This window comes from Vicia villosa, unplaced genomic scaffold (assembly GCF_029867415.1).
Source record: "Vicia villosa cultivar HV-30 ecotype Madison, WI unplaced genomic scaffold, Vvil1.0 ctg.000232F_1_1_3, whole genome shotgun sequence".
In the NCBI taxonomy this organism is placed as follows: Eukaryota; Viridiplantae; Streptophyta; class Magnoliopsida; order Fabales; family Fabaceae; genus Vicia; species Vicia villosa.
Window position 1 is genome coordinate 1 of NW_026705087.1, and position 22629 is coordinate 22629.

Consider the following 22629-nt stretch of genomic DNA (forward strand, 5'->3'; position numbering starts at 1 on the left):
ATAATAATGTTCAAACATTTTTATTCTCAAAGACTTCAACTTACATAATGATGAATGATACTTTTAGGTACATTATGGCAACTCTCCTCTTGTTTATATTAATGCGAAAAGTCGACCTCGTACCTCCAAGCATGAAGGATTTGCAAATTTTCAGGTTTCTTAAAAATGGTATGTTGATTTTTTTTATCTAAAATACCGAGCACGAAACTTTAACAATTTGATTTTGATCTGACGGTTCAAATGTGGCTGACTGAGTGCAATCACGAGAATGCAACTGGCACAAAACCATTTACTTACGCGTTCGAATTTGTTTTCAATTTCAATAGGTGGTCTGCTCTTGGCCCGAGTTATAGCAGTAACATTCTGTGTGACCTTATCAGCCTCATTAGCAGCGCGGTTAGGTCCGATTCCAATGGCCGCATTCCAAACTTGCCTCCAAGTTTGGATGACATCTTCCCTTCTCGCTGACGGTTTAGCTGTTGCAATACAGGTACATCAACATTTTTTTCCTGTTATTGAGACGAAAGATATACATTACCGATTACGTTTCCCTTTTTCACAGGCAATTCTAGCATGTTCATTTGCTGAGAAAGACTACGTTAAAGTGACTACTGCTGCAACAAGAACGCTACAAATGAGTTTCGTTTTAGGAGTTGGACTTTCTCTGTTAGTCGGAGGTGGATTATACTTCGGAGCCGGAGTATTTTCCAAAGACGTCGCAGTTATTCACCTAATCAGACTAGGCCTCCCGGTATATTTTCCTCGCAAACACAATGAATCGATATAAAAAGTTCGTTAATTATAATTTTTTATCTAATTTCATTTCAATTTTCATCAGTTTGTTGCTGCTACGCAACCGATCAATTCGTTAGCCTTTGTCTTCGATGGTGTGAACTATGGAGCTTCTGATTTTGCTTACTCTGCATATTCCTTGGCAAGTTTGCATGCTCTTTTTCTTTCACCGTTTTCATATCTTGTCGTCTCTGTCAAATGTTATTCATAAATTTACTATGCTGTTTTTTCAGGTCTTGGTCTCATTAGCAAGTGTTACTTCTTTATTCTTTCTCTACAAGACTAAGGGTTTCATCGGTATCTGGATCGCATTAACCATCTATATGAGTCTTCGCATGTTCGCTGGTGTATGGAGGTAAACTTTCCTAATGTCGATACTTATGAAAACAACTTATAACAGGTTGAACGCAAGAAAATAGCTTATACATAACCACTTATATGATAAGCGTTTGCGCTTTATGTATGTGCAGGATGGGAACGGGAACAGGACCTTGGCGTTTTCTGAGAGGCCATTCGTTGTCTTGATGATACATCTTCCGAAAATAAATTTCATTGTGTAGCATTACGTTTTACATTAAGGATCATATGTCAGTATTTTAGGATAACAAGACTAGTCTCTACTATAGCGATGGTCTTGGAATGCTCCATTTTTACGTGCAAGTGCTATATCTAGTATCGTCAATGTTGCCAATTGCAGATTGCGGAAAATAGTGGTTTGTTCAAACTCCGCGACACTTCAATGCTATAACCGCTATTTAACAAAACTTTGTAATAAGTAGTTCAAATTACGTTGCGCTATAGCGTTGTAGTGTTGCTATGGCCACTATTTGACAGCAATGAGCATTGTTATATCATGTTTTTTTCTCTCTTTCTCTTGATGTATGTATCATCAATGTAATTTTGTTGTTGTATTTTGAAGATTACTCTTCCAGCTGTTAGTATGTAAACTTGAATGCATAATGAAAAATAAATTGCTTTACAGTTCAGTTTCATTCTCTTTATAACTGAAAATTTGCAATCATCTTCAACCTATCTTTTAAGTTTTACCTCTCTTGAATGTTGAAACGCTATGCAATCCGAGATAGCTCAAAAGCACGTCGAATACAGTTTTAAAATGATATAGGTAATAATTTAAAAAATGAATAATTTAAATATAATCACAAGTGTCGGTGTCAGTGTCGGTTTTAGACACCTACAATGACACAAATACGAATATATCTTTTTTTAGAGATGTCTGTGCTACAGAGTTCGCAATACAACTCTACCAGCATGAATGAGAAAGTCATCAAGAAATTGCAGCACAGTTTCAGGATCAAGGAGGACATTGCTGAAAGAATCCAATTTGAATTCTGCAAACAAATACCTAGAATGAATTTTCCTTATAAGTTGATTACACCATCTGAAGCAGTAATACTAATAAAATTACTTTGAATACACACCAAAATTTAAAAAATATACTTATCACTCTTATTTTGTGTAGCATCAACACGTTTGATCAGAGGTGTGTCAGCGACGGGCGTCAGAGTCTAAAACAGACATCGACCCGTGTACTCACATTTAATTTTATTTATTTAGTCAAATTATTATCTGTATCAACGTGCCGGTGTTTCCGATGCTCTAATTTCAAAATTGAATCAAAGTAAATTTGATACAATCTACCATTAAACTACTAATGAGTAATGCAACATGATAAAATAATGAATCTTTACACACTCAAACCCTATACCACACTGTTATTCCAATAAACTGAATCAATAGGTCTATATCATATGAATGCATATTTCTCCTATTGACTCATAATGATAATTACAACAATTTGATGTTAAAAATATATTCTTACATAGAAACTTGGAAACTTAGAAGAGGAATTGTATATGAAGATTCCACCCGGTTTTACTACCACGGATGGAGCCAATAAGGTATGTTGATTGAAGAAGATCTTACATGGATTATAAGAGTCTCTTTGAACATGGTTGTGAAAGATTCACAAAGACAATGTTGTGTTTGAGATATTATCAAAGTCAAGGAGATTACACTTTATTTTTTAAATCTACACAAAGAGAAATGCGTACTATAATAGTGAAGAGATTATTATCAATCGAATTTAAAAGGAAGGATTTTAAAGAGCTGGAGTACTTTTTAAAAATTGAGATAGTTCATTCAAATAAAAACATTATTAACTCAAAGAAAAAAATATGTGTTTGATCTTATGCATAAAATAGGAAAATTTGAATGAAAATCTATTAGTGTTTCCATTGAACAAACCATGAGATGAGATATGAGAAGGAAATGTTAGGAAGTTCGGGGAAGGCGGAAGCACCAACGGGACCCATGCTCCTGGATCACAAGAGAGGGAGATGTCAAATCTCAACATAAAACCTTAAAGTTTTGGGTGATAATGTGGTGTGTCTCTCTCAAAGGTGGGTTGTTCATAAAAGGAAGACCCCAGTGTGAAAATTCTCCCTCATGTTAACCCCCGAATTGCCCCCAACAAATTCGTATCTAAAGCTCTGTTTCTAGTTTAGGAAAACACGAGTGTATGTAAGGTGTGTGATTGATTTTGTTCTTTAAATTCACACTAAATTGAAGTTCAAATCGAAGAAGAATTGCATTTCTCGATTCTGCGTGATTGGGAAACACGAGTGTTTGTAAGAATTGAGTGATTTGCACAAGACTGAAGATGAATAGTGGAGATGGTACCTTGAACAAGAAGCTTCTAGTAGTGACGAAAAGAATTGGAATCGTTAGTTTTGAGATGCTCAGGATGTTCTTGATCTCGTCAATGACGGTTACACTATGGTTGTACCAGATGCAACGGAAGCACGAAAAAACGTGCAACGTGAAATGAGAAAGAAGGATCAAAATGCATAGTTCTATACCCATCAGTGTGCGGATACGAAGTTGTTTGAGAAGATCACCAATGTGACGAAGGCGAAAGATGTGTGAGATATATCGGTGTGGTGCTATGGAGGTGACGTATCATTGAAGTTGTAGTCTCTATGCAAGCAATACGTGAACTTCAGCATGAAGAACAATGAAAAGGTACCATATTACATCTCCAGAGTGACTCTCATCATGAATGAGATGAAGGCTTGTGGAGAAACTCTCTCTGAACAACTAATCATTGAGAAGGTACTCATATCTCTTACTCCTTAGTTTGATTACATAGTTGTAGCCATAGAACATTCTAAAGATACTAGCACCATGAGAATTAAAAAAATTCAAAGTAGTTTAGAGGCACAAGAATTGCGTCTAACTGAAAAAAACTCTGAAAGGGAGTCTGAACATGCTCTAAAGGTTTTTTTTATAAGAAGAACAATAAGCAAGCATGGCTAGAGAACAAGAAAAAGAATGTTCACAAGTCAGAACCTTATTCTTCAGAAGAGAAGAAACAGAAGAATGTACATAAGGGAAATGAGAAGTTTGATATATAAGAGAAAAGTTCAATGCTACAACTGTAGCAGATTTAGCCATTTTGCCTCTGATTGGTAGTCAAATAAAGAAAACAAGTGTGAAGAAGTCAATATAGTCAGAGGAGATTCACAGGATGAACCTATGTTATTGATGGCATCTCAGAATGAAGGTGAAAACATGGTAAATTGGTGGTATGTGGACACTGGCTTCCTAAATCACCTAACTAGAAACAAGTAATGGCTTGTTGATTTTAACTCTGGTAGAAAGACCAAGCTCAATTGTGTAGTTGATAAGTATATGAATGCTGGAGGAATTGGAAATGTCAGAGTAAAGTTGCAGAATGGCAAAGCTACTCTGATCAAGGATGTCTGGTATGTTCTTGACATGAACAACAATCTAATGAGTGTTTGTTAGCTAATTGAAAATGGTTTTTCAGTAACCATGAAGGAAAATCTCTTGAAGTTGTATGACTGTAATCATAAGCTGATTATGCATTCTCAACTAGAAAGAAATAGGAAATTCAAGGTGAATGTTGAAACAGTGGACACTCAATGCCTTAGTGCAACAAGTGTTGCAAGGGAGAATGAGATGCGAAGAGATTGGGGCATCTGAACTTCAGAAGCTTAAGCCATCTGAATTCAAAGAGTCTGGTACTTGGAATTCCTAAGATTGTGGAACCAGAGAAATCATGTGGTATGTGCACTAAAGGAAAGCAACCAAGATTGCCTTTCTCATCAGAATTGCCTCCAAGAACAACTTATGCTTTAGGTGTTGTTCATTCTGATGTATGTGGTCCATTTGAAGTACCTTCACTTGGAGGGAACAAGTACTTTGTGTCATTTGTGGATGAGTTCACCAGAATGACATGGGTAACACTCATAAGTATCAAACATGAGGTGTTTTCTGAGTTCAAGAAGTTCAAAGTGAAGGTTGAAAATCAAAGTAGACAAACGTTGAAGATCCTCAAAACAAATGGTGGAGGTGAGTTCAACTTTGAAGAGTTCAAGAAGTTCTATGAGGAGAATGGTATTGATCACGAGGTGATTGCTTCATAAAGTCCACAGCATAATGGTCTTGCTGAAAGAAAAAAAAATAGAACTTTGCTTGAATGACCAGAACCATGTTGAAAGAAAAGAATTTGCCTCACACAATATGGGAAGAAGTTGTTGCTACTGCAACTTATGTGCTCAACAGATGTCCAACCAAGAAGTTAAAGGAAATAATTCCTTTAGAGAAATTGAATGGAAAAAATAAAAGTGTGAGCCATCAATAGGTGTTTGGTTCTTTTTATTACAAACAAGCTCCAGTAGAAGGAAATTGGATAACCGAAGCAATGTCATGTTGCTTATAGGTTACCAATCGGCAGGTGCCTATAAACTCTATTATCCAATCACAAATAAAGTTTTTGTTAGCATAGATGTGATAGTGAAAGAATCATAAACATGAAATTTGAACAAGTCTAATCCTGCTTCTGGAGTTGAAGGTGTTTCTGAAGATGCCTATAAAGGAGAATCTGCCTCTAAAGGAGACTCTAACTCTGACGGAGTCTCTGAGAAGAAAGGTGATTCAGATTATGAAGGTGACTCTGACTCTGAAGGTGATTCAGACTCTGAAGGTAACTCAGACTCTGAAGGTGGTCCAATTTCTGATGGTAGTCTAGACTCTGGTGATAATCTAGTCTCTGGTGGTAGTCTAGACTCTAGTGATAATCCAACTTCTGAAGACGTACATGGCTGTGAAGGTGAACTTGAGCAGTTCCATAGGCATCATAGAGTTAGACAGATACCAAGGAAACTTGGAGATTTTGAGTTACTGCATGACACTGAGATTGACTCTAAAGGAGAAGTCATACAGTGTACCATGCTGGTGAATATTGAACCAGCCAGCATTGATGAGGCTCTCAAGAATAAAGTGTGGATGAAAGCTATGAAGGAAGAACTTTAGGCCATTGAAAGAAATAAGACATGAGAACTGACAGTTTTACCACAGAACAAGAAAATCATCACTCTGAGATGGGTTTTCAAGATAAATCTAAAGTCGTACGGGTCAATTACAAAGCCCAAAGCAAGGTTAGTTGCTAGAGGATTTCTACAGAAATATGGTTTAGACTACTTTGAAATATTTGACATGTAGCTAGACATGAAACAACCAGACTGGTGATTTCTATAGTTGTAAATAGGAATTGGACTTTGATGCATTTAGATGCAAAATATGCTTTTCTGAATGGTCCATTGCAAGATAAAGTGTATGTGTGACAGCCTTCTGGATTTATGATAGAGAACAAATAAGGATGGTGTACAAGATGCATAAAGCTTTGTATGGACTCAAGCAAGCCCCAAGAGCTTGAAATCTAGAAATTGATTCATTTTTCAAGCATCGGAGATTCAGAAAATGTGAAATGAAGTATGATTTTTAATGTAGGACAGCTGGTTACGCGTATCAAAAAAGAAATTGCGCGTCAAAAAGCATTTTAATATCAACCGACAATCAGAGTAGGTCTTAAGGGAATTACCGCAGCTTTTACCATGACTCTAACTGCTTTGACTGAACAGACAGCGAATTTAGAAAATCAGGTAAACAACACCAACAACAACAGGAATCAATGAAGAGACAGGAGAGAAAGACGGGTTAGGGGTGGAAAACTTTCGGATAATCCAATTTATGTTTTACGTCCATCATCCATAATGGATTAAACAATGCTTCAAATAAGGTCAATAAAATCATCAGGCCTACAGAAGTCATCTTCTTTCATTGATTTCTTTTCTCAGGTAAAAGCTTCTAGTTTACACAGTTTGCAGAAAAGCTCTACACCTTGCAAATTTAAGAGTAACATTCCTAAACTAAAGAAGTTGGAGAGAGATTCTTTTAAAGGTGAAATGTCCAAAATTGTCAAAGAGGTAACAAAGAATACCGAAGTAAATTATGGCCATGATGAATTTGGTATATATGAAGGAGATGCACACGGGGGTTTATGGAATGAGAGTTTCACAATCAATTGCGACAATCATCTCGATGATAATGGTATTTCTAATCAATTTGATTCTTATACTGAAGTGAATGAAGATCCTTTTATAATTGTAGTTGTTCTGGAATCTGATGAGCAATGTCTTTTAAGTGAAAATTCAAAGCTACTAGCTTCTAATATGCCTGTATGAAAAGGTGGAAATCATGACATGGATAAAAAGGTGGAACATTTGCAAATCAATGATGTAAAAAATGAAAATCTTGATATGGATGTTTGTCATATCATACTTGGTAAACCTTGACAATTTGATAATGATACCACTTATCAGGGAAGGGGTAACGTGATGATGTTTACATGGGATACACATAAAATTGTTATGGCTCCTTATTTGCACTTTACTAAAAATCCAGGATTCAGTACTAACTAAAGAGGAGATGAGTGTTGTAAAGGAAAAACAATAATTCCAGAAGAACAGCTAGGGGTCCTAAAGGATTTCAAGGAGTTCACTCCATATGAGCTACCAAACCATTTTCCTCCTACGCAAGATAAACACATGAAAGTTAAAATTTTCAATGTAAGATGCATCCAGATGAAGCTCTTTATCAAGAAAAGAACTCGGGGTTGAGTTCTTCACAAATGGAAGAGAATGGTGTAGAAAGGTTTGTTATGTGTATCGAAGAAGAAATCGCGTGTCGGGAAGCATTTTAATATTTAAGCAATTTTCTATTTTACTATTTAAGCAATTTTTAGTCTTATTTCTGTTTTGGATTAAAACTCCATTAGGATTTCTTTGTTTTCTGTATTTAAAGATCTTTGGCAAGGCCATAAGGATTATCTTTCATTATAATAAAATCAGAATTCTTTTCTCTTTCTGGTGTATTTCAGAGCTTATCTGACAGGTTTTGTGTTTGTAACCCTTTATTTTTATTCTAGGTTTAGCGCTTGCTATTCTCTAGGGCTTCTGACTGCGTCAGTTTGTATGTGTAGCATACCTCTGATGACAAATGTGATACTGGTGTGTCTTTATGTAGATGACATATTGCTAACAGGAAGTTGTACTATTAAGATAAACAAGTTCAAGAAGATGTTGATGAATGCTTTTGATATGACAGACCTTGGAAATATGGTATATTTCTAAAAAACGAGAGTCTACGCTCTGAGAATGGAGTCATTATGCATTAGCTGAAGTATGAACTAAATTTGATGAAGACATTTGATATGAATGAATATTAAGTTTGCAGTCACACCTGCGGAAACAAATCATAAGCTAGATTATGATTCATATGGTAATGATGTAGATGGTACAACCTTCAAACAGTTGGTTGGCTTGTTGAGATATTTGTGAAATATCATATATGACATATGTTATGCAGTTGGAATGGTGAGTATGTTTATGAGTAAACCAAAGTGGTCACATTACCACGCTACAGTCGTAATCCTCAAATTTGAGAAAGGAACTCTGAAGCATGGAATTCTGTTTTCATCTGGAGAGTCGCACGTTGTTTAATTGATATGCTATTCAGACTCTGACTACAGGTTATATGTTTATGTATCTAGGTGCTCCCATTTCTTGGTGTTCCAAGATGTAATCAGTGGTTGCATTGTCAACCTGTGAATTGATAACAAGGCAACAATAAACCTTACCAAAAATCCAGTGTTGCATGGGAGAAGCAAGCATATAGATACTAAATATCATTTTCTACGAAATCAAGTTCAGAATGAAGAGCTTGAAGTTGTTCACTGTAGCACTCAAAAGCAACTTGTAAATGTGTTGACCAAGGCTATTAAGATGAACACTTCATCAATTCGAGAGATGAAATTGGTGTTGTTGATTATTGATCTTGAATATGAATTAAGGAATCGTGTTAGTAGTAATTTAAATTCAAAAAGTTAGTTGCATTTAAGTTTCATTTAGTTTTCATTTGAGTTGCATTTGAAACTTGGATTTGTATATAAACTGAAGTTCATTGAGTTTATTTAGCATTCAATACACTTTTGAGAGTTTGTTATAGATCAAATTCAGATATAAAGTTTGTTACAATGTGAAAATTCTCCCTCGTGTTGACCCCTCCCCCCCCCCCCCCCCAAATTGCCCTAACGGGAAAGTTTCAAAGTTAACAATGGTCAATATCAGAGGTCGGTGAAAAAATTGATTTACTTAACACGCACTAGATCTGAATTAGCATATGCAACCCATATGATGAGCCAATTCATGTATGATCTGAGGGAGAAAAACTTGCAAGCAGATGATCGTGTTTTACAATATCTCAAAGTCACTCCAGAAAGAGGACTCTTGTTTAAAAGAGGTTGAAGTTTAATTATAGAGGCTTACAGTGATGTTAATTATGCATGTTCATTGATTGATAGAATGTCTACTCCATACTATTATACCTTCTTGTGGAGGAACCTTGTTACTTGGAGGAGAAAGAAACAAAGTGTAGTTGCATGATCAAACGTTAATGCAGAATTCAAAGTTATAACATTGAGAATTTGTGAAATACTATGGATGAAACAAGTACTAAAAGATTTGAAGATACAATGTGAAGGCCTTATGAATTTTTTGTGACAGTAAATCAGTCATCACTATTCATACATAATTTAGTTCAACATGATAGGATAAAACACGTTGAGATTGGTCAACATTTCATTTAGACATGGCAATAAAACCCATACCCACTGGTACCCACCCGAACCCGCCCCGAAGTTGACGGGGAAAACCCGCTTTGACTGGGTTTGGGTTTGGGTTTTTCCCGAATAGAAAACATGGGGATGAGTCGGGTAATTGGCACACTAGTACCCACCCCGAACCCGCCCCGTTTATTTCAATATGTACATTATTATTTATATTTCATAATTTATATTATTAAATATGTGGCTAATGTTTTAATAATTTGATTTGTATTTATTATTTTAAATATTTGAAATATATGTATGAAATTTTTTGAGATTGATTTATTTTGTTATTTATAACGTAATTTGATTTTTGAAAAAGTAAATATTTTTATTAAAAAAAATGATTTTACGAAATACATGGTGACGGGGCGGGGATACCCGAACCCGTTAAGGACGGGTTTTAATTTCCCATCCCCGTTTGGGTTTGGGGCGGGTAACGGGGATTGATTGGAGATTCGGGTTTGGGGAGGTAAAAACCGTCCCCGACCCGCCCCGTTGTCATGCCTAATTTCATTAAAGAAAAGTTAAATCATGAGTTGATAACTACTACCTACATGCCTTCTAGGCATCGGTTGACAAATGTCTTAACAAAGAGTCGAGTCTACTGATAGAGTGATTCAACCAAATTATTTACAAATTTGAAATAATTGATGTCCATTCACCAACTCAAAAGAGTGTAAACATTTTTAGCATTTATAGTTATTTTATTTTATTAATATAAGACTTACTAAGCAAACTGAATAAATCTAAATTTATCTATATTCACTAGAATTTATTCTATTATAAATTACAATTTTGAAATATATGAAATACCTTTTCTATACTGAAATCTTCCATATGTCTAACAGCATTTCTTGGACTCCTATCTGTTCGAAATACTGTAGCAAACATGTATTTGATAGTTATTTTTAAGAAACATTTATAAAACTGACATAAAAGATAATATGGTGATTTTGTATTTAGACTATTCATTTCAACATATTTAATTATAGTATGTTTTAAATAGTATGATCTCTGTCAAAAAAAAAAATAGTATGATCTAGCTTCACAGAATCACAGTAAACAAGTCCAATTATGCAAAAGAATAATTTAAATTCTATCTCCGAAATCAAACTATATATTGTATATACAGGTTCAAAACAATATTAACAGATTCCTAACTGTTTTTTCAAGTGAAACAAACATTGACAAACAACAGAAGAACAAGGCAGATTTGGCAAATTAATCCATCCTAGAAGAACCATGAGCATATATTGATGGCAGGAGCCATCGGAGGAAGCCCACATTGGTTTCTCCTTTTGATCTACTTGTTGAGTACTCAGCTAGCATGTTCCATAGATCTCCAACAGTCCATCTCTGCGACAAAATCCAGCATGTAACCTGCCACGACACGAACCAATGTCTAGTGAGAAATCAACACCGCGTGAAAAACCCACTTTTACTTTTAATCTAAATGCAAAATCAACACCGCATGAAAAGACCACTTTTACTTTTAACATGAACGCAAAATTGCAAATAGATTGTACAGGTACAACTACTTAATATATGCCAAATTACCTTGTCTAGGTTCTGTAATGCCGCCGAACTAAATGTGTAGTATGCTATGAAAGGTCTTCGAGCCTGCAAGGTACGACGAGCCAAGAGAAATTTTATTGTCTTCGAGCATGAAAGGTCAAATTGTCTAAGGTAAATTCTAGAAATACAGTAGTTTCTGTCAACAGACTCCAAAGATTCCTTTTTGAGAAATAAAGAATGCATATACAAGTATCGACAAGAAAAAAAAAGTGACCTTTTTCATGATGAATGTGTAAACATAAGCATTAATTTCAAATTTGCTCCAATAAGTACGCAGCGATTACATATTCACATATTGATGACAGAAAATATAAAATTACTTGAGAAGCTGCAAGCCACTGAATTATGGTCTTTACTTCAGGATCTCCTCCAAAGGCACCACATCCCCAATTTCCAGTTGCAATTCCAATATCATTGCTATTCTCTATCATATCATAATCATTTTGAAATTTTCTGATTTCTTGATATGAATTATTTCCTTCACTTGTTTCCGTAGATGTTGATGTTGCAGTGTCAAACTATGAGAAACGAAGAATATTGTTAACATATAGCGGAACAACGAATAACAGCAAACAATAACAGCAAGTAAAAACGACAAAAACCACGTAAAGATGAACTTACGCTCTCTTGTGGTAGTTTCTGATACTGTTGATATTTAGAGTGCTGCAGAAAACCGCAGAATGCTTTGTTGATTTCACTGCAGGAATGAACAAGCACAGTGAGTTTTAGATTATAAATTTTCTCAGAATATTCTCAGACTCGCACAGGAACAATGAATCTGTGTCCTAAAGAACAGAAGCCACATAAAAAGAAGGTTAACAAACCGGAGGAGAAATTTTTCCCTGTATTGCCTCATCCCCGGACCACATAATGCATCAATTGCAACTATCCTGGTCTTACGTCTTCCAAGGGCGTCTACATCTTTGTCATCCACATAATCCCCAGAAAATCGAAACGATGATGCATATCTAAAGAAATCAAGAGATGTGGTGGAAATGCACCATGTCAGGCATAACAATCAGGAAACATGCTTTTCTTCCAACTTAAGAAACAGGCGCTAAAAAAATTCACTTCGAACTGAAATTTAGATCCATTGTGTAACACTTACCCTTTATAACTCGAGAACCTTTCCACACCAACAATATCTATAGCCTCATTATCCGCCATGGACGGCAAGAAAAGCATGCCAACAATCAATTCTGGGCTGATCATGAAGCGAATTTCCTCCTATACGAAAAAAATGTGAGCAAGTTTATTAAAGATCGGTAGGCTGACGCGAAAAGCTCAAGTGAGAAAAATATATCAATTTGCAGAATCTACAAGGGGGCATAAGTTGCTACTTGCTACATATGCCTTTTAAATATATTAGGAACTAAGGCTCTGTTTAGATAAACAACTTAATTAGGGCTTATAGCATAAGTGCTTATCATATAAGTGTGTGTATAATCTATTTCTATACAAAAGATAAGATAAAGTCAAATTGTTTTCATAAAAGCTACAACCTGTTTTCATAAGCTATTCTGGAGGGCTTATGAAAATAAGTTGGAAAAGCTTATGTACATGTCAGAAGCTGTTTACATGAGCTCTTCCAAACAGTCTCACAAATGCTAATGTCAATAGATAAATTCAAATAAGTCAATGTAAACAGAATCGATGTCCTAAAGAAGCTACATTTGCCTAACATTTAATCATAAGAGGAGGATGAAAATATAATTATAATCATATTGCATTGTACCTGTACACAACCCCTACGAAGAGCACCGCCACCAAGATATTCATTTGCAAAATCTACTTCAATAGCTTCACTTGGGTGATCTTCAATGAGTCCGGAACTGTAAACCTATTAAAATGCATAAGTATCACCTATTACAATTTACAAACCAAGTAGATCATTAAAAGAGATTAGTTTTGCGACAGTTAAAAATATATATCCTTCAAGTACCTCAAATCTGCATAGAGGTAAAACAGAAGTGCTCCAAAAGTTAGCATTTGGATAAGAAATGTGAACAGAATCATCATCATAGGGAAGTACTTTTCGCTCAAATGAGACAACACCCTTAGGCATATCAGAGCTTATCCTTTGAAAATAATGAAGGATGCACCAAATCTTACTTTCCTGTTTTTGACAGTAATCGTCATAGAGACTCCTGTAACATGTGAAACAAGGCACCCAAGTCAAGGCCCATTTGTTATGTTATGGATTATAAAAACAAAACTGATTTTGATATTTAATAATTAAGAGGTTAATTTTTAAACATTTAAAAAAACAGAATATATTTTGATTATGTTTACCATAATAAAAATCACTTTGTTTTAAAATGACCAATTATCGAAAGATGATTTTAAAAAGAAGCTGCTCAAATCTTTAGATTTTTAAGGTTTTCTCTTCTCAGATTCTCTTTTTTCTTTTAACTGAAACAATCGGAATTCAATTTCTAAAGTGAGTGTTTAAAAAAAACCAAAAAAAGTGATTTTTTCACAAAACAAAACTGTAACAAACAGGTTCTCAATATGATCAATTATTTCTATACTTCTCATTCCCTGACGCTAAGTCACTCACACACAAACATGAAAACACCATTGACGGCTCGACACCACTAGAAGAAATAAAATTATCAAAATGGAGGCTAAAAGTAATTGAATAGGTGAATAAAAATAATATAGCATAAGATTTCTTACGCAAACAGCTCATCAAAGTTAACTGGTTGAAGTTGTTTCTCATATCTGTCATGGACTGGGAATAGACATAAAAAAGAGCATGCAAGAAGAGCAGCAATCAACTCCTGTAAAGAAAGAAATTGCAATTGTAAATTATAACCATCATCAGCATGTAAGTCACAATACAAGGGCAGCAGAAGCAGCCACAGTCATGCAAGAGTTTTGAAGGTGGTGCTGGTGACAGTAGTAGCCAAGTTGTATTATTGAGTACTTAAAGAGCGGGTGTATTTTATAGGCAACAAAATTAAATTAAATTAAATTAAAGAACCTGTATTGAAACTTAGAACTAAATTAAATTAAAGGACCTCTAGTGTGGTTTTGTCCATTTTATATTGTTGCAGTGAAAACACAACAAAGTGGTTTAAGAATTTTAATGTCAAGTAGCCTTGTAGGTGGAATTCGGTTTTTAAACAATCTTCAAGTCGGCAAATAAAAAAGAAGGCATATTCAACCAAAAAGAAGAAAGAAAATAAGTTTTGGTTACAAGCAAACCTGGGTAAGGAACACTATCCCGGCTTCCTGTGAATCCAGCATGCGAAGACCAGTTCTGACAGTGGCTCCCACACCATCAATAACCATATCCGCGTTTTTATAGTGTTCTTCCAACAAAGAAGGCAGCCTCAAAAGCAAACCTCCCAATGTTGGAAGCACCTCCTCAAACCACTTCCTACATTCCTCTCTCGACATCAGCTGAAACAAACAATATAAGTGTTTGTTTTTATTCATCAGCTATAAACAGCAAAATCCATCCATGTTCCCGAAATGCAAGGGAAATCTGATTAAAAATTAAAAATTTGAGGTTTTAAAAAGGTGAAGTTACCTGTGCGGTATTTTACCTCGTCGAAGAAGAGGGAATATCCATGTGCAGCGGAAGGGGCTAAAGGCTCGTGAGAGAGAGAAAGAGAGCTCCTGATTTCAGTCATGAAGATGAATAAGAGTCGGCCCGAGTCAACTCGGCCACATTCAAGTTCTCTGAGAGACTCCACCACTTGGGACGGCCAAAATAGAGAGGAAGAACGCATCACCACTGGTAAATATGGTACAATTGATTTCCAATCCTCTCTCTTCTCCATTCTCTTGTTCTCTTTACAAAGGAGTAAGAATAAACTGCTTACAACTTACAAATATCAATATGTGAAGCAAAGAGAATATTTCAAAAACGAAATTATTACTTTTATTCATATTACAACTGAAAATTTAAATGACACTAATTATTACTCACTCATAATACACAGATCTGAAATCCCATACAGATAGCAAGCACATGAGCAATTATCAGTCATAACCATATAAAAAATTTAGCAATTACAACTATTAATTTTAGTATCAGATTCTTAGCCCAGGATCAGTCCTTACATTGCTTGACCGCCACGATTGGGCTCTAGCAGATTCTGAGCCAAATTTAAACACCAAATAAAAGCATTATAATAGAACATAAATTCTTTAATATATAGTTAATATATTTTTATATATTAGCTTTCATTTGACACAAATGATATCTCATTTAGAGCTCTATAACTTGAGATAAGAATTTTTATTGCAGTTGTCAGGCCAATTCATGCGCAGTAAGCATAACAATATTGATATAGAAAACCTTCTATGCATTCATATTTTTTTATTAGTTCAAGTAATGCCATTTGGCTATATTGAGGCAGTAAATAAAAACCGTAAACAGGTTCAATATACTCATCATGTAAGTTGTAACACGACCATATTTTCACCAAGATAATTTTCAATTTTCAAGATTAATGCAGGAGATTGTACTCTCTGAATTTTATTGTACATTTGGGTCAATTGTGGCATGTATGATTTTGAAACAATATAAAAAATCTAACACAGCGTATCGAAATCAAACTCAATAACCGGCCAAATTTAACATTTTTTTAACTACTAGATCCGACAAAATTCAATCCACTACCAGTAGTCTGAACAAGAACACTTGCCACCATTGAAATGATGAAACCGGTATGAATCCCTTACTGTGATTTTCCTACCAACAATTTTACTAACTAGCTTGAAAACAGAGTGGCAATCACCACAAACACGAAGGTTCTTGTAAATTCTAATAGTCGATCCTTCGGGACAATTGATCAACCCAAATGCAAGGGCGATTCTCTCACTATGGTTCCAAAGATTATGCTCCTTTTGTTCTTCATCTGTATCTTGCAATGCATAGCTTGTGTCAGGTACGTAGCCTTCCTCTCTAGTCATCTTTCTGAGCTCTTCCAACTTTGAATAGATTTGAGCAGTTTGTGTATGAAATTGGTCTCCCATCCCAAAAGTTGTAACCGTATTTTTCAACTTGATCCAACTGCAGGCAGGTCTCTTCTTTAAGCTCTGTGATTCCATTTGCTTTCTCACATTCTCTACATCTCCCCATCTTTGGTTAGACGCACAGACATTTGAATATAGAACATAGGCCGAATCATCAGATGAGTCCAGCTCCAAAAGATGATCAGCGGCTTTCCTCCCCAGCTCCAAATTTCCGTGTATTTTGCAAGCAGCCAACAAGCTACGCCAAACGAGGTCATTTGGTGGGACTGGCATCTTATCAATGAAAGCTTCGGCCTCAGCAAGCCTTCCTGATCTCCCAAGAAGATCAATTATGCAAACACAATGCTCTATTCCAGTAGGGATACCAAATTCAGTAGTCATTGAAGAGAAGTACGCAAGACCCTCATCCACCAAACCCCCATGGCTGCAGGCAGACAGAAGAGAAACAAACGTGACATGATCAGGTCTCAGACCGATATCAAGCATCTCTTGAAAGGCCTTTGTAGCCTGGCGGAAAAATCCATGTCTGGCCAATGCTGATATTAAAATGTTCCAAGACCTCTGTGACCTACTTTTTGGTAGGGGAAGGATTCTAAATACATCATCGATTTCTCCACATTTTCCATACATATCCATTGTAGCATTTAAAACGTATTCATTTGACTCGAACCCAAGTTTAATAATCCAACTGTGAAGCTGCTGACCCTCATCCAGTACTGTCAAGTTACCGATAGTAGCAAGAGCTACAGAGAAGCTAAACTGATCTAAATCAACCCCGTCATTTCTCATCCTAGCAATAAATTTTAGTGCTTCCTCACCAGGCCCGTAATGAGCATTTGCAGAAAGAATGGCATTCCAAGTACTAGAATTTTTATTAGCTAATACATCAAAAATAAAGTTGCTTGCATTAAGCTCACCACACTGGGCATACATTGTAATTAGGGAGCTTTGGACGTACGTATTTAATTCAAATCCTGCCACAACTATGTGAGCATGGATTGGCATTCCATGTTTCAAAAGATAATCAGGAGACAAACAAGCACCGAGAAGATTGACAATAGTAATGTAGTTAGAAAGCAAGCCTTCTCTTCTCAATAAGTTGAATGATTCAAGTGCGGCATTTGGATCTGTGTTATCAGCATGGCCACCTATCAATGTATTCCATGTTACCACATCTCTCTCTGGCATAATTTTACACACTTTTTGGGCTTCGGCCATCAATCCAAACTTCCCATACATGGTGACCAATGTATTACCTATGATTATATTGTGATGTAGGCCATAATGAACCACAAAGGCGTGAGCAATCTTCAGTTTTTCTAAATTATAACACGCCGATAACGCAGTTGTAAAAGTTACATAGTTTGTTGTCTTTCTTGTTTTGAGCATCTCAATCAAAAGTCGTACGGCATGCGAATACTTCCCATCTTCAACATGGCTTGCCATCATGGAATTCCATGAAATTAAATCTCTCTCTGGCATTGTATGAAAAACAAACTCTGCATCCTTAGGCGATCCCGCTTGAGAATACATACTTAAAAGACTATTGCATACACAAACATTTGATTCAAGTCCAGATTTTATTATTAGACCATGAAGTCCTTTTCCCCACTTCAAATGTTGTGCAGAACCACACGCAGGTAACAAGGCTGATATTGTAATATAATTTGTTTTTGTGTGAGCACGACGCATCCAAAAGAAGTGTCCTAGAGATTCCTCAAAACGACCATTATGTGCAGTTGCGGTAATAATTGAATTCCATGATATAGTGTCCCGTTCCTTCATGTTATTAAACACACAAGACGCCTCATCTACGCTATCATAATTACCAAACAGAGATATAAGGGAGTTTGCTACAGAGACACTAGAAGTGTCTAATCCAGATTTGACAACATCTCCAAGGATCTGATATCCCATGGTTGTATCGCCAAACATTCCACAAGTTTTAATAACTGTAGCCATTGTATTTTCATTACAAATTAACGTGGTTTGTCTTAAATGACGATAAATATTTAGAACTTCTGTTGTATGCCCATTATCTGCATAGCAAACCATCAAAGAAGTCCAAGAGACTATATTTGGTTCTTCAATCTCCTCAAAGAGCTTATTAGCCTCAAAAACCGAACCATGTGTGCCATAAAAGTGCAGCAAACTAGTACCAACAAACACATTAGACATTAAACCATATTTGACAACATAACCATGAATCTGAAGTGCCCCTTCAGTCATGCACCCTGACCTATCACACGCAGTCACCAAACTAGCAACTACATAACTGCTTGGCCTGACACCATTTTCAAACATATAGCAAAAGAATTTCATAGCTTCGTGGTACCAACCCACTCGAACGTACCCCGACATCATGTTATTCCAAGAAGCATCATTTCTGTCCAACATCTTATCAAATACATGTTGAGCATATTTTATGTCACCAAACGTCGAGTACATGTTAATCAACGTATTTGTATAGAACGTGTTGAGTTGAAAAACACCTGTCACGCAAAGTGCATGCAACGCTTTCCCAACGATTCCTTCCGTGATTTCCGAGAAGCCCTTTTGAAGAAAGCGTGAAACTTGAGGGTTAGGGTGGTCCTGGAGAGGCATATGCATACCATAGCTCACGAATTCTTTTTCTTTTCCACATGTTCTAAGCTGGTTTTGGCAGTTCAAAAGGGGCGAGTACGGAATGGGTGGTGGGCTATGCAAAACACTAAAAGTACACAGCTTTCTACAATTCCTAGCCAGCTCTAATGATTGAAGGACATCATAACCACCTTGTGAAGAAGAACCGCAAAGGGCTTACTGCAAAAAAAAACAGTGGGTGTCCCATCCCATATTCGCAATTAGTCTTCTTCAATCCACAGTCTGAGTCATCCAACATTATCAGAAAATTTACTCATTACCCGAACCAATAAAATTGTACACAACCAAACAACATATAAATAATTTCAAATTGAAAGATAACCCTCAAAACGACTAATCCTAATGAAGGAAAGTGAGACAGTAACAACCTCTATAGCACGGACACCTCTGGAAATAGGTGTGTATGTGTCCGTGTCTGAAACCAACCCCGACACTTATCATTAAGGCGGTCCATGGGTAACAACTAAACATAACAATATTTGCAATCAAGACCTTGAATTTCTTCATACATTTTTTCAATCAATCAAGTAACACAATTAGGTTATATGGAGAAAAACAAACAAAAAAACTGTAAAATGTTAACAGTATTGAGGCATGGAAAGCTTGAACTCACATGGAGGATTTGTGTGCGTTAAACGGCAACGATTCGTTCTTTCCGGTGTGCGTTTCGACCCTTTCTTTCTCTGCTTCAGCCTCCACTTCAATTCAGTTCCACAACAACAACAACACTTCCAAGCCCTTGCCCTACGGTTAGTCAAATTTTAAGAGAGAATTCTTCTTTGCTTCCTTCTTTTCTTTGGGTTTGTTTGGCAAATTATTTGCTAAATGGTCCTCAATTAATGTTAATATAAGAATCAATTCCATTTTTACCCTAATTTAGTAATTCATCCATGAAATAAAGATGGTCCTAACCTATTTCAAAATAATTTTGAGACTTTAATTTTGAGTCTTTAGTAGAAGCCTACCTCTGCCCCGGTATATTCAATTATATTTTAGATCATTCGATAAGGTTTGATCGTTGTTAATATATAATTGATATTATAAAATTACTAATATCTATCATTATTTTAAAATAAATATGTAACAAATTATCATCATAATAATCTAATATATTTAATAACTATAAATATTTATAAATATCACTAATAATTATAAGGGAAATGTTAACCAATGTCCTCATAACAATAGTTAAGACTTTAAAATAGTAAATTTATCTCGGTAATCTATTTATTTAATGCCTTGAAAATTGAAATATTAAATTTTCTATAAAATATTTTCTTTTTTTGGAATGCTTAACCATTGCCCTAAGGGCACTGGTTAGCAAGACCATAATTATAAATATTTACAAATATTTTGTTGATTAAAATTATATATATATTGTGATGATAGTGACCTGTAAAAATAATGAATTTCAATGATAAAATTCACAGTCGTTAGTATAATTTACAGATATCACTCTCATTGTTTTCTTAGAATACAATAATAAATTGATAATTTTAGTGATACACGTGTAAATTTAAAATGACTTACTTGATTGTAAAATGAACGATAATAATGTAAACTCAATTATATTAAATAAATATACAAAAGAATAAAAAAAAAGGACAGTTGAAATTGAAAATTTTGTTTCTCAATTAAACACAATTGTTGACTAAAATAAAATAAATTATGTTTGTCGTGACCCATAAGATAAAAAGTTTGTCATCTGCACGACTATTAATGTTCAATCAAATAAAATAAATTATTAACTTTGTTAAAAATTAAAAATAGATTAATTAATATTTTTAGTGCTAATAAATAAGATAGATTAAATATGTCACAAAAACTAAAATTTTCAAACTTAATATATATATATATATATATATATATATATATATATATATATATATATATATATATATATATATATATATATATATATATATATGGGGCATATCAAGTGAGAATGTTAAATGGTAGGAATAATTATTAACCATTCGATTTAAACATAAATGGTTGAGATTAAAAATTTCATATGTGATTCTCTATCATCATTTATGGATGTGGAGTTTGATGCTCATCTTTATTGTTAGAAGAAGCATTTTTTATTGTGTGGATTAGAATGTGGAGATTTTGATCGTGTCTATAGTAGTATGCCTGGTGAATGCATGACTACTATGTTAAAGACTGCATTAGTTTCAGCAATTGCTAGTGGATGTAAGGGCAGAGGAATTTTGTCAGATGGTGTGATTTGATCAAAAAAAATTGAGGTCTTTTTCTTCTACAATAAGTAACTCTAGGAGAGAGTTTGTTAGTCTGGATCTTAGTAGAGCTTTAAAGCAAACTAAGAATTTTTGGAGTTTGAGATGAGACATCATGTGTATCCAAGGAATTTTGTGAAGGGCGCTTATCACATGTGCCCTAATTTTTGCCTAAGTCAATTGTTTTCAAGTTTGTTGACTTAGCGGGCTTTCTTTTCTCTTTTTTTATTCTTTTTTATTTTTTGAACAAGTTGTATGATCCTGAGACGTCTTCGATTTGTTGGAAAGATTGTGACTGCCTCATTTCTTAGCTGACTAAGGATAACCATTGTGGTATTTACTTTCCTCAGCCTTTTGAAAGATAACCATTGTTGTATCCTTAGATGCGTGCTCCTGATGAATTTTGAACGCTCAATCATGTTAATCGAACACTACCCTGCCCCTGGGTTAAATGTGAGGGTTTTTTCGTATAGAAAAGAAACTCCTACTTCAAGGCTCAAAGGGGTTACTGAGGGATTAACTTCCTTAAATCTCCAATGTTTAGGGATTTGAAACAATGCATGTACATCATCAACAGGGTTTTACTCGAAAGCACATTAATTGAGGTTATAAGTATTACGTGTTCGTCATTCTCCCTTCGGAGTAATCATGCTTTATCAGCGAGAGTTTGGTATCACACGTAAAGAAAAACATCTCAGAGCAAAAGCGAAAGGATTTTTTTTCAAGACAAACATGTCCAATGCATTATTACGATAGCTCGAAAACTAACAAATTTTGAATGCAAATAATGTTGAACAAAACAAGAAATATTACACATGAAAATGCGTGATGATGATTTAAGAATTGCCAATGTTGAGGAGATTCTCTCCGTATGGACTGATTGCTTTAGAAGATCCGTTGAGTCAAAGGGGAACTTCAAATCTGGCTTGCAGGTGTGAGTATGATAACCTTCGTGTCAATCAAGTCCTGAACCTTGTCTCTGAACGGCTGACAATCATCAATCGAATGGCCAAGGGCCCCCATAGTGGAAAACCAACCAGGCGTTATCTGAACCTTTGGACGTCCTTCTATAAGAATCAAGCTCACCCTATCAAGTGGGTCATAGCATCTGATTTGGGATATTGTACTTTTGATTTTGAAAGCATCTGGCTAGAGGAAAATAAATCCTCTTACCCCTTGGACAAATTCATAACCATCTTTTGGAGTTGGGCATTCTGAGCTTAAACAACGAGAGAAGATGAGAAACCTATAGTGGAAACCTGTTATGCAATAGATATGTATGTAAATGCATATGCAATGTTTTCAAGGATCTTTATGAAATTTAGTTCACGACAT

General features: G+C 35.3%; 2 protein-coding genes across 5 annotated transcripts; one reads left to right on the plus strand and one right to left on the minus strand.

The window, feature by feature from the left end:
- The first annotated feature begins 14 nt into the window (after window positions 1-14).
- On the plus strand, window positions 15-1778 carry LOC131625617 (protein DETOXIFICATION 43-like). The gene is made up of 6 exons (XM_058896461.1): window positions 15-168; window positions 327-490; window positions 563-751; window positions 839-934; window positions 1026-1147; window positions 1263-1778. Exons 1-6 carry the CDS (start codon window positions 48-50, stop codon window positions 1315-1317), a joined length of 747 nt encoding a protein of 248 aa, XP_058752444.1. The 5' UTR covers window positions 15-47; the 3' UTR covers window positions 1318-1778.
- An 8453-nt stretch (window positions 1779-10231) lies between these two features.
- LOC131625649 (poly(ADP-ribose) glycohydrolase 1-like) lies at window positions 10232-19921 on the minus strand. 4 transcript variants are annotated; one of them, XM_058896493.1, is made up of 12 exons: window positions 19668-19888; window positions 14974-15221; window positions 14630-14827; window positions 14099-14202; window positions 13362-13566; window positions 13155-13259; window positions 12528-12646; window positions 12244-12387; window positions 12041-12116; window positions 11740-11937; window positions 11402-11464; window positions 10232-11224 (listed from the first exon to the last, which is right to left on the minus strand). In XM_058896493.1, exons 2-12 carry the CDS (start codon window positions 15208-15210, stop codon window positions 11066-11068), a joined length of 1608 nt encoding a protein of 535 aa, XP_058752476.1. In that variant the 5' UTR covers window positions 15211-15221; window positions 19668-19888; the 3' UTR covers window positions 10232-11065. The 4 variants fall into 4 exon arrangements, with proteins under 4 accessions (XP_058752476.1, XP_058752477.1, XP_058752475.1 ...); XM_058896492.1 differs by having other exon boundaries at window positions 10478-11224; window positions 14974-15244; window positions 19668-19886; XM_058896494.1 differs by lacking the exon at window positions 19668-19888 and having other exon boundaries at window positions 10477-11224; window positions 14958-15116.
- Between the last annotated feature and the right edge of the window lie 2708 nt (window positions 19922-22629).

What these genes read in the sequence shown, in the direction of transcription:
- LOC131625617 (XM_058896461.1), top strand. Translation starts at nt 48, where the DNA reads ATGATGAATGATACTTTTAGGTACATTATGGCAACTCTCCTCTTGTTT. An exon ending in TAATCAGACTAGGCCTCCCG is followed by an intron (nt 752 to 838) that starts GTATATTTTCCT and finishes AATTTTCATCAG; the next exon opens with TTTGTTGCTGCTACGCAACC. An exon ending in ATGTTCGCTGGTGTATGGAG is followed by an intron (nt 1,148 to 1,262) that starts GTAAACTTTCCT and finishes ATGTATGTGCAG; the next exon opens with GATGGGAACGGGAACAGGAC.
- LOC131625649 (XM_058896491.1), bottom strand. Translation starts at nt 19,021, where the DNA reads ATGCATATGCCTCTCCAGGACCACCCTAACCCTCAAGTTTCACGCTTT.